At 35.7% G+C, this 15,281-nt stretch overlaps 1 protein-coding gene across 1 annotated transcript in view; it reads right to left on the bottom strand.

The window, feature by feature from the left end:
- Positions 1–15,281, bottom strand: part of LOC107719674 (A disintegrin and metalloproteinase with thrombospondin motifs 17-like) — a 112,592-nt gene that overhangs the window by 33,965 nt on the left and 63,346 nt on the right. The window contains exons 14-16 of the mRNA XM_016527156.1: positions 13,546–13,715; positions 12,002–12,129; positions 6,871–6,991 (exon numbers count right to left, since the gene is read on the bottom strand). Of these exons, the coding sequence (XP_016382642.1) occupies positions 6,871–6,991; positions 12,002–12,129; positions 13,546–13,715 (419 nt within the window). The remainder of the gene's footprint in view (positions 1–6,870; positions 6,992–12,001; positions 12,130–13,545; positions 13,716–15,281) is intronic.

Raw genomic sequence — 15,281 nt, forward strand, 5'->3', positions numbered from 1 at the left:
ATATATATATATATATATATATATAGTGTGTCAGATGCTTTGGGGTAAGTTGGTGGTCGACTCTGATCAGAAGCAGGACTTTTTCTGACCTGCGCTTTGGATGACAGTCTGAAATGACAGTCTGAAATGGTTATTGTAAAGTAGTGTCCTTTACTGCCCCACACTTTGCACCAAAGCTGTTTTATACTCACCGTGTTTTTTTATCCTGGCATGATCACAAACATGCGGTTATCACTCCACACAGCACCACAAACCCCTGTTAAACACCCAGAACCACATGACCGGCCACCTGATTAGCATAAAACAAACCAACCCCAGATCAGAAACACACACTCGTTCACGTGCCACCACATCTGGAGGACCTGGAATAACCGCTGGACTGTGGGATTCAGTTTCTGTTGGAGTAATTCATCTCAAAAAATGAAAGTTGAGAATATAGATGTAGGAAAGCTTTTCTGCCAAACGTTTTTCGGCCTCCCCTGGAAGACTGAGCGAAATTTGTCGGGAAACCTTATAGTACCAGTGAAGTCTGCCTTTTGAAAAGGAATAGCTCAGGTACTACATTACTATAATATTGAAGGTTAAAATTAATTAAGTTTTTACAATAATAAAGTTACAGTTATTATTAGGGCTGGGTTTTGACACAAATTTCACGATTCGATTTGATTCTCATTCACAAGCTTGCGATTCGATTCGATTCGATTCAATGTCGATTATTTTGGATATATATCAGGTACAGTACATGCCAAATTTTACTACTAACTAATGCTGTAAAATATACATAAGAGTCAGTTGGTACTACATTACTATAATATTGAAGGTTAAAATTAATTAAGTTTTTACAATAATAAAGTTACAGTTACATAATAATATTTCTACTTCAGTTCGTTTTTTTTTAAATATAAACATTTAAATGGTGGCTGTCATAAAAACTGGATGGATTTATTCAAACATATATTAAACATTGAGGAAGAATGTAACAGTAAAAAAATTATATCAGTAAAAGTTATAATGAATATATTATATGGTGCATATATTTAGCAAAATGCCCCTCTCTACAGTTTATTTTTCTATCTGACTAAGCTTATAGCGATTTATTGGATTGGAAGTGCCCTTCAATGTTCCTTCCGTCCATTAACTGAAAACAGGCTAGACTAATCGATTCTTGGGATTTAAGAATATCGTTCCGTAAAAATGAGAATCGATTAATATCGAGATAACGATATTTTTTACCCAGCCCTACAAATTATAAATGAAAAGGTGTACTTTTATTATTTCTCAGACAAAATGTTGCATATTTCTTTGTCAAATAATAAAACTAACTTGAAATTTTAAAGCAAATTCCAAATCAAATAAATAATTAATACAAATAAAATAAATCTCTTCATATAAACAAAGGCTTTGTCTGTGCTCTTTCCATTTAAAATCAGAGGCAACAACTGCATTTTAATTACAATGCTAACAAAGATGCTAAATGCATGTTATTTAGATTGTAATTAGATTGTATAATTTCGAAATTTGAAGCAAAAAGAGAATGTTCAGAATGTGTCAATTCAGACGCAAGGATTCGCGAAAGAGGAATCAGTTCGGTGTGCGCGCTGTCTGAAACACGGCTCTCTGTGTGCGCAGACGAGTACAAAACGGAGTTCTATTCAGCCTCAAGCGCTTGAATGGTTTAAAACGCTTGAATGTTTACATCGGCAAGACGTAGAAACACGTGCAAATGATTTGTGAGCCCTGTTATGTATAATTTTCTGTCTTTTCTGAAATACAAAAATGATGGTGATACTTTACTAAATGTTTAAGCTCCTATTCTTACAAAGAAAGTGGATGGTGATTAATACTACAATGCAAAACTGCAAGACAACATGAACAAAAAACTAATATGAACTACTTTTATGGTGTTTTTATGGCATTTTAGGAACTTTAAAGTATAAATCATCTTCCACTTTCATTGGCAACAGAAGACAACAGATCTATTTTTCAGTTTTACAGAATAAAATAACATCCTACAGGTTTGGAACAGCATGAGGGCGAGAAACGATGACAGTATTTTCATTTCTGGGTCAATTATTCCTTCAGAGGCTCAGTAAAGACATTAGGGTCATTGTTGAGCAGTTAGGGAATAAATTTAGCTTCAATTTTGTGCATTATAAGACCTGTGAATGAGAAGGTGATGTTTCTGGTTGAGCATGCACTACATTTCAAAAGTTTGGGGTCAGTTTTTTTTTTAAAGAAATTAAAACTTCTATTCCGCAAGGATGCATTAAATGGATCAATAGTGACAGTAGAGACATTTATAATGTTACTAAAACATTTCTATTTCACACAAATGTTATTTTGAAATTTATATTCATCTAAAACAAAAAGTGCACAGTTATCACAAAAAAATATGAAGCAGCACAACTGTTTTCAACATTGATAATAATCAGAAATGTTTCTTGAGAAGCAAATCAGCATATTAGAATGATTTCTGAAGATCATGTGACTCTGAAGACTGGAGTAATGATGCTGAAAATTCAGCTTTGATCACAGGAATAAATTACATTATAAAATATATTACTATACAAAGCAGTTATTTTAATTTGTAATCTCTTGTTTTATCTGTATTTTAATCAAATAAATGCAGATTTAGTGAGCATAAGAGACTCTTTTCATAAAAAAAAAACCTTTCTAACCCCCACATTTTTTAACAACTGCTTCATTTTAGTTGACTTTTACCAAACTGAGGCATTGAGAGAGACTTGAACTCGATATAATTCTTCCAGGAGAATCCAAAGAGGACTTAATAAGCATCAGATGCTGTTTTTTTCTCAAACACACACCAAAAGCACACATTGTGCAACCCTAATCAAGCACAACAGTTCCAGATAGGGCTGGGCGATTTCCCCGATTTTATAGATTAATTCGAATTTAATGTTTTGCCACGATTTTATTTTTTAGAAATCGAGGAATCACGATTTTGAATAGAAATATTACCAAATGTTAGAATTAGACACTTTGACAATATGCCGGTGATAACAGTAAAGAGAAAAGAACGATCCAACCACATGTCGGCGCACATGATTAACCGCTCACGTGCGACGCGCTCTGTGAAGGACCATAAATATAGCACTAAGCGCCAGTCACACAATGCGCTTTTGTGTTGACAAAGATGCGACGTAGGCAGTGGAATAGGAAAAATATGCAAGAAGATTGGAGTGAACTTCTTTTAACTTGAGCGCCGCGTTTTTAGACTGCCGTTTCATGCATGAAACGCTGCAAGAGACGCGAGCGCAACAGTCAAACACGTCCATGTTTGCATAGAAAAAACAATGAAAAAGCAGCGCAATCGAATAAAAAACCTGTGAAGAACTACTACTGTATGTCTGATATTTCATGTTTGCATCATGGTGACAGGCTGAAAGCTGCTGTTGTTTTTACAGAACATTTAGTCTACTGGTGTTACCTTCAGTCATTTTGAATTTGAATTACCTTGACTTTTGAGATTCCTAGTTAAAAATCGTAAAAAATCGAGAATCGGTCAAACGTTGTGGAAAAATCGAGATTTAAATTTTTTGCCAAATCGCCCAGCCTTAGTTCCAGAAGTAACAATCCCAATCATTCTCTCCACAGAGAAATCAATGTTTAGTGGTAACATGTAAACAATTCAGTACAGACCTACCATGATCTCTGAAGTTAAGTGATTAATTATGATTCTGCAGAAGCCACGAGTCAGTCAAATTCATATTTAAACAAAGTCACAGTCACCATAGGAATTGTTGCTAATGAGTATGAGCAGCGACATCCCACACGCATGAAGAATGCTGCAACTACCGTTCAAAAATTTGGGGTCAGCAAGATTTATTAATGTTTTTGAAAGAAGTCTTATATGCTCACCAAAAATATTTGATCAGAAAATACAGGAAAAACAGGAATATTATGAAATAATATTAGAATTTAAAATACATGTTTTCTATTGAAATATATTGTAAATTAAATTTATTCCTGTGATAAAAGCTGAATTTTCAGCATCATTCCTCCAGTCTTCAGTGTCACATGATCCTTCAGAAATTATTCTAATATGCTGATTTGCTGCTCAGGAAACATTTATTATTATTATCAATGCTGAAAATAGTTGTGCTGCTTGATATTTATGTGGACATCGTGATCATTTTCTTTCAGGATTCTTTGATGAATAGAAAATTCAAAAGAACAGCATTTATTTGAAATAGAAACATTTTAACATTACAATGTCTTGCCACTTTTGATCAATTGAATGCTTCCTTTGTAAATAAAAGTATTATTTCTTAAAAAAAAAAAAACATCTTTTGAACGGTAGTGCACCTATGGAAAAAAATGAATGGGGAAAATACTTCCAGAAGCAAATGTGGTTAAATGTGAAAGAGTGAGAGTCAGATCTTTCTATAGGAGTGAAATCCTCTCATGACCGCTCTTGAAAATCCACTAAAACCCACCTTTACACGGTGAGAACTGGTTTCAGAAGCCCCAAAGATTCATTTAAAGATTTACTTAAAAGAGCAAACTTAATTTTTTATGAGGCCCTTGCAAACAAAAGAAATCAGTCAATTTGACTCCTGAAATTCCTGAAACTGTACAGTTGCTTTCTGTCCTTTGCAACTGTTGCTTGTCAGATTGCATTAGATCTTTAGTAAAAGTCAAAGCAGACTGTACAACATCATGTCAGACATTCAAATTCATGTCAAATTCCTCATTGACATGCACAAAGCCAAGAAAGCCCTTGAGCAAAAGGGGATTTTATGGACTGCGAACGTAGATATGATCATAAAATGATGGGAATGCTAAATTATAAGACTTCTGATTGTCTCAAACAGCAAAACTGTATGCATGCAGCTTTGGCTCAGCAATAACTGCTGGTAAAGTCTGAAGTCCTTCGTGTTGTCCTAACGCATTCCCCATGCGGCTGGGCAAAAGCCGCATGGGGAATGGCATATTCCCACATTCAGCAGTGGACAGGATGATGATGGCCTGAAGCTACAGCAGCTGGAGACCGTTGGGACGCTTGGTGTTAAAGCAGGTTTGGGAGGCACTCAATGTGACCTTGGAGTCATCCGGACTGAATCCAGTGAATAACAGATAACTCAAGAGCACGAGTCCTTACTCAGCTCATAAAGAGAGTTTGCAATGACAAAACGTTTGAACCTCTCAAATCATTCACACAAACAGACCTAATGGAGCATGTCAGTTAAATGAAAACATCATATTAACCAGAAAAGGGAAGTTCAACAAGACAAACTTTGAATTTTGTTCGGTGATTAGGGGTTTTGAAAAAAAAAAATCTAAATATCTTGACTTTGACAAGCCAACGCAATTAAACACACTACCGTTCAAATGTTTGTGATCACTACAGTTTTTAAATTAATACTTTTATTCAGCCAGGATGCATTAAATTGATCAAAACTGACTGTAAATACATGTATAATGTTACAAAAGGCAAGGCAAGGCAAATTTATTTATATAGCACATTTCGTACACAATGGTAATTCAAATTGCTTTACATAAAAGAAAAGAAAATAATAATAAAAAATAAAAAAATCACAACAATAAAACAAGGAATTTAAAAAAGGTTTTTATTTCAAATAAATTATGTTCTTTTGAACTTTCTATTTATCAATAGAAATTTATCAACAATCTAATTTATCAACAATCTTGAAAAGATAAACGTATTACAGTTTCCACTAAAATATAAAGCAGCACAACCTTTTTTTTTTACATTGATAATAATAAGAAATGTTTCTTGAGCAGCAAATCAGCACATTAGAATGATTTCTGAAGGATCATGTGACACTATGTGATACTTGAGTAAAGGCTGTATTTTAAAATATATTAAAACACAAAATAGTTATTTTAAATTGGAATAATATCTATAAATTTTTGGCTGTATTTTTGATCAAATAAATGCAGACTTGGTGAAATAAGAAATTGTGTTATTTTAGTATTACTTCTATATTATTATAGTATTTATTCAAATTTTGAATTAGAATTGATTTTTATAAATTCAGTTTTCACTTTAATTTTAAATAAAATTTCAGTAAGTTCGTCATTTTCTTTTCTTATTTTTTATTCTGTCATTTATTTTTATTTCTGTTTTAGTCATTTAAGCAGTTCAACTTTCTATTTCAGTCAGCTGTCAAGGCAACATTTCTAATCTTTAAGTTTTTTAATCTAACTGTACTTAATTTTAGCTTTATTTCAATTAACAGTAACTATTTTAATAGACTTAGTTTTAGCTAAAACAACAACAACAGTGATAAGAATCTTATTTCATAAACACGCCAAAAATAGTTTTTACTGATCCCAAACTTTTGAACGGTAGCGTATATTGTATTGAAATGAATCAGAACATCAACTCTCCTAGTGTAAAGGGGTGTGTTTAATATAATCATTCAAGAGCAGTTGGGTGTTAATCCCATAGAATAGTTTGTATCAAAACAACACGCGTGCACACACACACACACGTCAAACCATGCATCTTACATGAGAAACACTTGAGAACAGCTCTGGGTTTCGACATCACGCACGTAGAAACCTTCTTACAAAGGCTATGAGGGACTGAGAGACACAAAACCAACATGGTCAATGGAAGAGGAAACTCGCTGTTCTTCTCCTTCAGTCTTTCTCTCTGTTAACTTCAACAAGCCCACACCATTCCAAACTAAAGACACAACCACACAGAAACTGCAGTGGTGGTCCATCAGAGGAAGTAAGAGAGGCTGAGCCTCTTGTAGAATTTAGTCTAAGTTGTGTTGAGGACCAGCAGGCCTGATGACGCACTACAGCGAGACTGAAAGTTTATATTAAAGTCAGATGAACATAAATGATTCTCTGATTCCCCTCATTCTGACTCACCCATCCCTTTGGAGTGGTTGAAGTCTCCTTTGACGATCTTGCAGGATTTGCCGTCACCGTTGCAGACGCCGCACCGGTCTTCTTTTGCAGATGAACCGATGATGCCGTCACAGCCGATTTTCTGCAGGAGGCAGATTGAGAGAACAAAAAATCTTTGATTTCATGATCCATGAGTTACAGGAATGTAAAAAACTCGATTGGTATGAATGAATTGTAAAATGTCACTCCAAACCTGTATGCTGCTGATTGCTCTGTACAACATAAAATTATATAACAAGGTTTTTTGGTAAACAGCAAAGATTTTTAGTATTCTTTTCAACTTTCTATTGATCAAAGACTCCTGGAAAAAAAGGAGGTTTCACGGTTTCCACAAAAAGCAGCAACTGTTTTCAACATTGATGATAATAATAAATGTTTCTTGAGCAGCAAATCAGCATATTAGAATGATTTCTGAAGGATCATGTGACACTGAAGACTGGAGTAATGATGCTGAAAATTCAGTATTAAGTGTCATTGTATGAAAAGAAGCTGTGTTAAGATTCTTCAAAAAATCCTCTTTTTGTGCTCCACAAGAAAGAAAACGCCATACAAGGGGTCAAAATACCTTTCAAAAAAAGACGACAAAAGAACACGCCAAAGCAAGTTGTTGCCCAATGTTAATAACAAATCAGTGTAATATAATCTGATTTCTTTGGCACAACATCAAGTCACATAAAGAATAATGGCTCACTGGTTGCATAACTTCAAACGCAACAAAATAACGCCTGAAAGTGAAAGCCTTATCATGTAAATCTTTAGCGAATGATTTCAGAAACCTAATGTAAAATGCCATTAGTAAATGGTCTGTGGCAGTCACCGCTGGTTGAACTGATGAATTATCTGGATGCACAGGAAGTCATTCTTCATTTCACTTCAGGAATGTTCAAAGACGATGTGTTTAAGTGCGTGTTAAGGGCGAGAGAGCGTGGAAACAGAGTCATTCTGATTGGTTGTACTTTATGATCAAATGAGTCATGTCAGGCCCCATTTTTTGCATTCAGTGTAGACAAATTGGAATCTTGTCTGTTTAAAGGAATATAAGTCACATAAAGAATAATGGCTCAATGGTTGCATAACTTCAAACGCAACAAAATAACGCCTGAAAGTGAAAGCCTCATCATGTAAATCTTTAGCGAATGATTTCAGAAACCTAATGTAAAATGCCATTAGTAAATGGTCTGTGGCAGTCACCGCTGGTTGAACTGATGAATTATCTGGATGCACAGGAAGTCATTCTTCATTTCACTTCAGGAATGTTCAAAGACGATGTGTTTAAGTGCGTGTTAAGGGCGAGAGAGCGTGGAAACAGAGTCATTCTGATTGGTTGTACTTTATGATCAAATGAGTCATGTCAGGCCCCATTTTTTGCATTCAGTGTAGACAAATTGGAATCTTGTCTGTTTAAAGGAATATTTCAACCAAAAATGAAAATTTGCTGAAAATGTACTCACCCTCAGGCCATCCAAAATGTAGATGCGTTCATTTCTTCATGGGAACAGATTTGGAGAAATGTATCATTACATCACTTGCTCACCAATGGATGCTCTGCAGTGAATGGGTGCCGTCAGAATGAGATTCCAAACAGCTGAAAAAAACATCACAATAATCCACAAGTAATCCACACCACTCCAGTCCATCAGTTAATGTCTTGTGAAATGAAAAGCCGCATGTTTGTAAGAAACGAATCCACCATTAAGATGTTTTAACATTAAACCATCGTTTCTGGACAAAATACAAGTCCATAATCCATAATGACACTTTCTTCAGTGAAGAAGTCCACATCCTGCTGTCCTCCCACATCAAAATCCACCAACATATATGTTCAGAACTATTTTGGACTGTTTTGGCTTGTAATCAGTGCTTGATCTGTGCATATTTTTCTCCTGATTCAGACAAGATGACTTTTTCACTGAAGAAAGCAAGATTATAGAGGAATAAATGGTTTGAAGTTAAAAACATCTTAATGATGGATTCGTTCCTTACAAACATGCAGCTTTTCGCTTCACAAGACATTAACTGTTGGACTGGAGTGGTGTGGATTACTTGTGGATTATTGTGATGTTTTTATCAGCTGTTTGGACTCTCATTCTGACGGCACCCATTCACTGCAGAGGATCCATTGGTGAGCAAGTGATGTAATGCTACATTTCTCCAAATCTGTTCCCATGAAGAAACAAACTCATCTACATCTTGGATGGCCTGAGGTTGAACACATTTTCAGCAAATTAAATCAGTATTCACCAGAAAAACAGTGAGCATGTGTTCCTGAGAAACACTAACAAACATTTGACAAATCGGAAAATTAGGGATGATGCTAATGACGCTGAAAGAATCTTCTTGTTTGGATCCTGTGAGTAAATAATGTCCTCCCTATTGTCGCTTTCATTAAATCCAGGTAATCTCTGTCAGTGATTTGCTTCTTAATAGGCTCGCTTAAAAGTAAAAGCAGAATGGAATAAATAAACATAAATACACAGAAATCATATTTTCACTAAATGATCCTGGCGCTGAGCATCCGTTCACTCCTTCTGGATGTTTCTGACACAAGAGCTGCATTCAGACTGTGAATATGAGCGCTAACTCCAAAACAGCGATGCTGGGATTGTGGTCAGGACAAACCAGGACAGGATCTGACCCTGAATCTGCTCACTTCCTGTGGGGCAGCCCAGGTGGAGCATGTTTATATTACAGAATGAAGGGACGTAGTCAATGTTCAGGGCTGATGAATCCCTACACTCATGTACAGTAACTGCACGTGTGTGTGTGTGTGTGTGTGTGTGTGTGTGTTATAGTGCACACAGTGAAATCACTTCCAGACATTTTGACCTGCTTTTTTCAGTCCTGCTTTCTATTAGTGGAGGCGGCTTGCAGACTGTGACCTCCTTTCAGTCTTGTACACTTACTAGTGGCCATTGAGCAACAGTGTGGTTGACAGTAGAAACATCGGTCAAAACTAAGCTTCCTAAGTGTGCAACGCGTCTTTAACTGTCAAACAACTACGCTACTACACAACTCTCAAAACTACTACACAACTGTACTTTCTTGTTCATTCTCTATTCTCGTTCTTTCATCAGTCTTCCTCTATGACAACATGCTTCTACAATCACAAAGCATCTAATTTAATCAAATACTCTTATGCAATGTCTTACTGTAAATCACTGCAGAAAATGAACTGGCGCAATATGATCTCACACCCATCTTTAATCAATCGATCAGGCAGGTTTTTAACCTTAAACTTCATTAAATGCAATAACTGTGTCATTTTTATGCTAAAATCCCTCATATCAGTCTTCTCATATTCCAGTTTTATTTCAGGGACAATTGCAATCAATATGATATTTGTATGAGGACCCTGTGAAAACTGTAAACACACTGTTCTGTTTGTCGATTTCTGGCTCAACCAAAGACGTGAGTTTGGAAGAAGAATATATATAAAAAGGAATATATGACAGTGTATGAATGGGGGATTTTTAGAAAACTGGACAAGAAACAGTCATTATTTTACTTCATGTTTAAATATTAAACATTACAATGCATTTTTAATTTCAGTCTCTTCCTCACACAAAGCTATCGTATGACTTCATAAGACTGTGCACAGCATAAAATATAGTGCACAAGTCATCTAGACTATGTCTATGGTAATTTATGGTGTTTTTAAAAAAATAATAATTTTACATCAATCAGTTACATGTAATTGCTTGGATAGTATTTGATATTTTAGTTTCAGAATATATTTCAACATGGTATTACTATAGAAATGTTGCCAATTGCTGTCTTATTCATGTTTGTATTGGGCTAGAATTTGAATTTAGGTTTAACAGTTTGAAAAGAGTATGTGAACATGTGCAAATTGGCTTTTAAATTACAGAAAGTTTTTTCTTGAGCAGCAAATCAGCATATTAGACCGATTTCTGAAGCATCACGTGACACTGAAGACTGGAGTAATGATGCTGAAAATGTAGCTTTGCATCACAGGAATAAATTACATCTTAAAATATATTACAATAGAAAACAGTTATTTTAAATTTGAATGATATTTACTGTTTTTACTGTATTTTTTTTAAATGCAGCCTTAGTGAAAAAAAATAAAAATAAAAATAAAAACCTTACTGACCCCAAACTTTTGAACAGTAGTGCATATGAAAATACACACCTGACATTTTCCGCTCACACACAGGTCGCTCTCATAAGGTCCACATGGCGTTCCGTCCAGCACACGTTCTGCCACTAGTACCGGTGCATCACTGCCGACGGGTGAACAATATAGAATGCATGGCTTTTCTGGGAAATAAAAGCACACACACATAAATAAATGCTTCATTTAGCATGTACATGCATCATTTTTTAATGTTTCCGTTTGTTCACAAAAGGCTGAAAGAGGCACAAGTTTCTGTACTTTCAGTTAGGACACATGAAGTGCAGTCACGGTGTTATGTGGCACATTTTTTCTGAGGAGTCTACTTAAGAAGATCACAAGCCTGTTTCTGAGTGACGTGTTGCGATTTAAGAGCAGCTTCGTGCTCCTTTAGTCTGCAGAAGATGAAAGTTCACTGATAGAGTGAATGTCTGTAAGTGACTCTCGAGCGATCAGAGTTTGGAGAGCCTGTGTTTCTGCCATTGTGAGGTAAAATAGAGAGAGTGCTTTTGAGTGCTGCGGCTTCATTGCTTTCGTCAGAGAGTGAAGCCTTTCAGGTGCACAGGAAGATGTTTGCTCGGGTTCTTTGGTTATACTGTTTCCATCTAATTGCAGAAAATAAGTGTTTTTCGTTGCAAATATATATATTATGCAGGTTTTTCAATATGATAATAAATATGCAGACAAATAAGAAGACAGAGAGAGAGAGAGAGAGAGACAGACAGACAGACAGACAGATAGATAGATAGATAGATTGAAAATGTAGCTTTGCATCACAGGAATAAATTACATCTTAAAATATATTACAATAGAAAACAGTTATTTTAAATTTGAATGATATTTACTGTTTTTACTGTATTTTTTAAAAATGCAGCCTTAGTGAGAAAAAAATAAAATAAAAATAAAAACCTTACTGACCCCAAACTTTTGAACAGTAGTGCATATGAAAATACACACCTGACATTTTCCGCTCACACACAGGTCGCTCTCATAAGGTCCACATGGCGTTCCGTCCAGCACACGTTCTGCCACTAGTACCGGTGCATCACTGCCGACGGGTGAACAATATAGAATGCATGGCTTTTCTGGGAAATAAAAGCACACACACATAAATAAATGCTTCATTTAGCATGTACATGCATCATTTTTTAATGTTTCCGTTTGTTCACAAAAGGCTGAAAGAGGCACAAGTTTCTGTACTTTCAGTTAGGACACATGAAGTGCAGTCACGGTGTTATGTGGCACATTTTTTCTGAGGAGTCTACTTAAGAAGATCACAAGCCTGTTTCTGAGTGACGTGTTGCGATTTAAGAGCAGCTTCGTGCTCCTTTAGTCTGCAGAAGATGAAAGTTCACTGATAGAGTGAATGTCTGTAAGTGACTCTCGAGCGATCAGAGTTTGGAGAGCCTGTGTTTCTGCCATTGTGAGGTAAAATAGAGAGAGTGCTTTTGAGTGCTGCGGCTTCATTGCTTTCGTCAGAGAGTGAAGCCTTTCAGGTGCACAGGAAGATGTTTGCTCGGGTTCTTTGGTTATACTGTTTCCATCTAATTGCAGAAAATAAGTGTTTTTCGTTGCAAATATATATATTATGCAGGTTTTTCAATATGATAATAAATATGCAGACAAATAAGAAGACAGAGAGAGAGAGAGAGAGAGACAGACAGACAGACAGACAGATAGATAGATAGATAGATAGATAGCTGCTGAGATGACAGGACGTTTAAGATGATTATGAGTGACAGCGAGAGCAGCGGAACATCAAGACGACTGGCTCACAGAATTCAGAGATGAATTTGGACTCTAACAAGACACAACATTCACCCTCTTGTATCTGCTCATAAACTGCACAGTAATCAAGTGAACATGTTCTTGACAAGAGCTCACAGTGTGAAATCACACAAGTGCTGTTTTCAATCCAGCTCAGACTCTTGGTCACTTTCTCGGTCTGACACCGAACTGAACAGTTTTAATGCACAAAATAACAAAAGCAGTCAAATGTCAAAAGTTTTGTTTTAACAACAAAAAGTAGTATTCAAAATGTATAATTTAACATTTAACTTAAAGCAGAGGCTTTCTCACACAGAATTACAGATTTAAAAAAAAAAAATATATATATATATGTGTCATGTTTGCATTTTCTGCTGTGATTGGCCAGAACTCCTTGAATAACTTTGAAATGAGGATTAGATATAAAATAATGTCTTCTAAATCATTCATACATGTGGAAATCACATTCTGTAATCTGGTTCAGAGGAAGACAGGAATCATGTCTTTGTGGCAGTTTTTTTTTTTTTTTTGCTGATTAAGTGATAATACAAGACTTCTTCAGCTTACAAATGGTTGTCAAAAGCAAAAAAAAGCTACACAATGCATGATATTTTGTGTGAAAGTGTAACATGCTTGAGCAAAACAGGCACTATTTCTGGAATCAGCATGGCAAAATCAGTATGAAACAAATATTGGCTTTCATTCTGCAAACAGAGGTGTATTTTTAGTCTTACCGTCATCGATCACAGCTGTCCACATCTGGCTTTTCTTCTTACTGGCCAGCCGGTCATGAGACTGACACTGCTGGTCTCTAAACGTAGGCAGGCCCTTGGAACACGGCGGCCCTTCACACACTTTGTGCTCCACACTGGCCTTCTGACAGTACTTCCCTCCTGGACCGGGCCTGGAGAACCACAACCACAAGAAGTACAGTTATACATACTGCTCTATGACCTAAACGTGAATTATAACCTGAAGACGAAACATGAAGATCAGTATCCTAGCTGTAGGGCGAGGATTGAGAAGAGGAGACGTGAGGAGAGGCAGTCGCTCCGTGACAGAGGTCAAGCTCAAAATGACCGAGGGAGGGTTTTGAGGCCCCATAAACCTTCATTAGAACTTGTTACACTTGCTCAAATGATGACAGCTGACAACATGACAGTCTAAAACCTGTTCATTAACAAGTCTCCTCACATTCTCACAGCATCCATCATGTTCCATCATTCAATCTGTCTCGTCTGCTGCGAGAGTCTCTCCAAACTGTCGCATTTCCCTCATTTTAATGTATTACAGAGTTTGCCGGGCCGAACTGTACTGATATCTCTCAAACATTCTAATTAGGGTTTATTTCATCTTATTTTATTTACACCCCAACGGCTCAACGAACAGACCATTTATACTACCGTTCAACGTTTTGAGGTTGGTAAGTCACTTATTCTCACTAAGGCCGCATTTATTTGATCAAAAATACAGTAAAAAAACAGTAATACTGTGAAATATTATTACACATTAAAATAATTTTCTATTTGAATATATTTTAAAATGTAAATTATCCCTGTGAATTTTCAGCATCATTACTCCAGTCTTCAGTGTCACATGATCCTCCAGAAATCATTCTAATATGCTGATTTGCTGCTCAAGAAACATTTATTATTATTATCAATGCTGAAAACAGTTGTGCTGCAACTGTTGATGACTATAAATAACAGCATTTATTTAAAATATGAATCTTTTGTAACATTATAAATGTCTTTAATGTCACTTTTGATCAATTTAATACATCCTTGCTGAATAAAAGTATTAATTTCTTTAAACAAAAAAAAACTGCAAACTTAAATCTACTTCTGCTTTATATAAACTTATATAAAAATGCTTTTCTTACTTAGATTTTTTGTCTTGTTTCCAGTCAAAATATCTTAAAAAATTAAAGAAGGATTTTCTAGACAAGTAAAACTTATTGTCTTGTTTTCAGAAAAACAAGTAAAAATTAAGTGAGTTTTTGCTTAGAACAAGCAAAATAATCTGCCAATGGGGTAAGCAAAATAATCTTAACCTGGAAACAAGACAAAAAATCTAAATAAGAAAAGCATTTTTTGCAGTGCTTTTAAAGGGTTAGTTCACCCAAAAATGAAATTAGGCTGTGTTTTATTCACCCCCCGAGGCATCCTAGGTGTATATGACTTTCTTCTTTCAGACGAATCCAGTCGGATTTATATTAAAAATTGTCCTGGCTATTCCAAGCTATATCATTGCAGTCAGCGGGTGTTGCAGTGCTTCAGACCAAAAGAAGTGAAATAAAAAGCACCCATCCATAATAAAAAAAAAAAGTGTCTCACACGGCTCCGGGGGGTGAACAAAGGTCTCCTGTAGCGAATCGATGCGTTTTTGTAAGACAAATATCCATATTCAAAACGTAATAATCACTTGAATCTAGCTTGCGCTCACTGTTGTAAACGGAAGCAGTTCCGGG

The sequence above is a fragment of the Sinocyclocheilus rhinocerous genome, unplaced genomic scaffold, assembly GCF_001515625.1.
Source record: "Sinocyclocheilus rhinocerous isolate Xijiao unplaced genomic scaffold, SAMN03320098_v1.1 scaffold2406, whole genome shotgun sequence".
NCBI lineage: Eukaryota > Metazoa > Chordata > Actinopteri > Cypriniformes > Cyprinidae > Sinocyclocheilus > Sinocyclocheilus rhinocerous.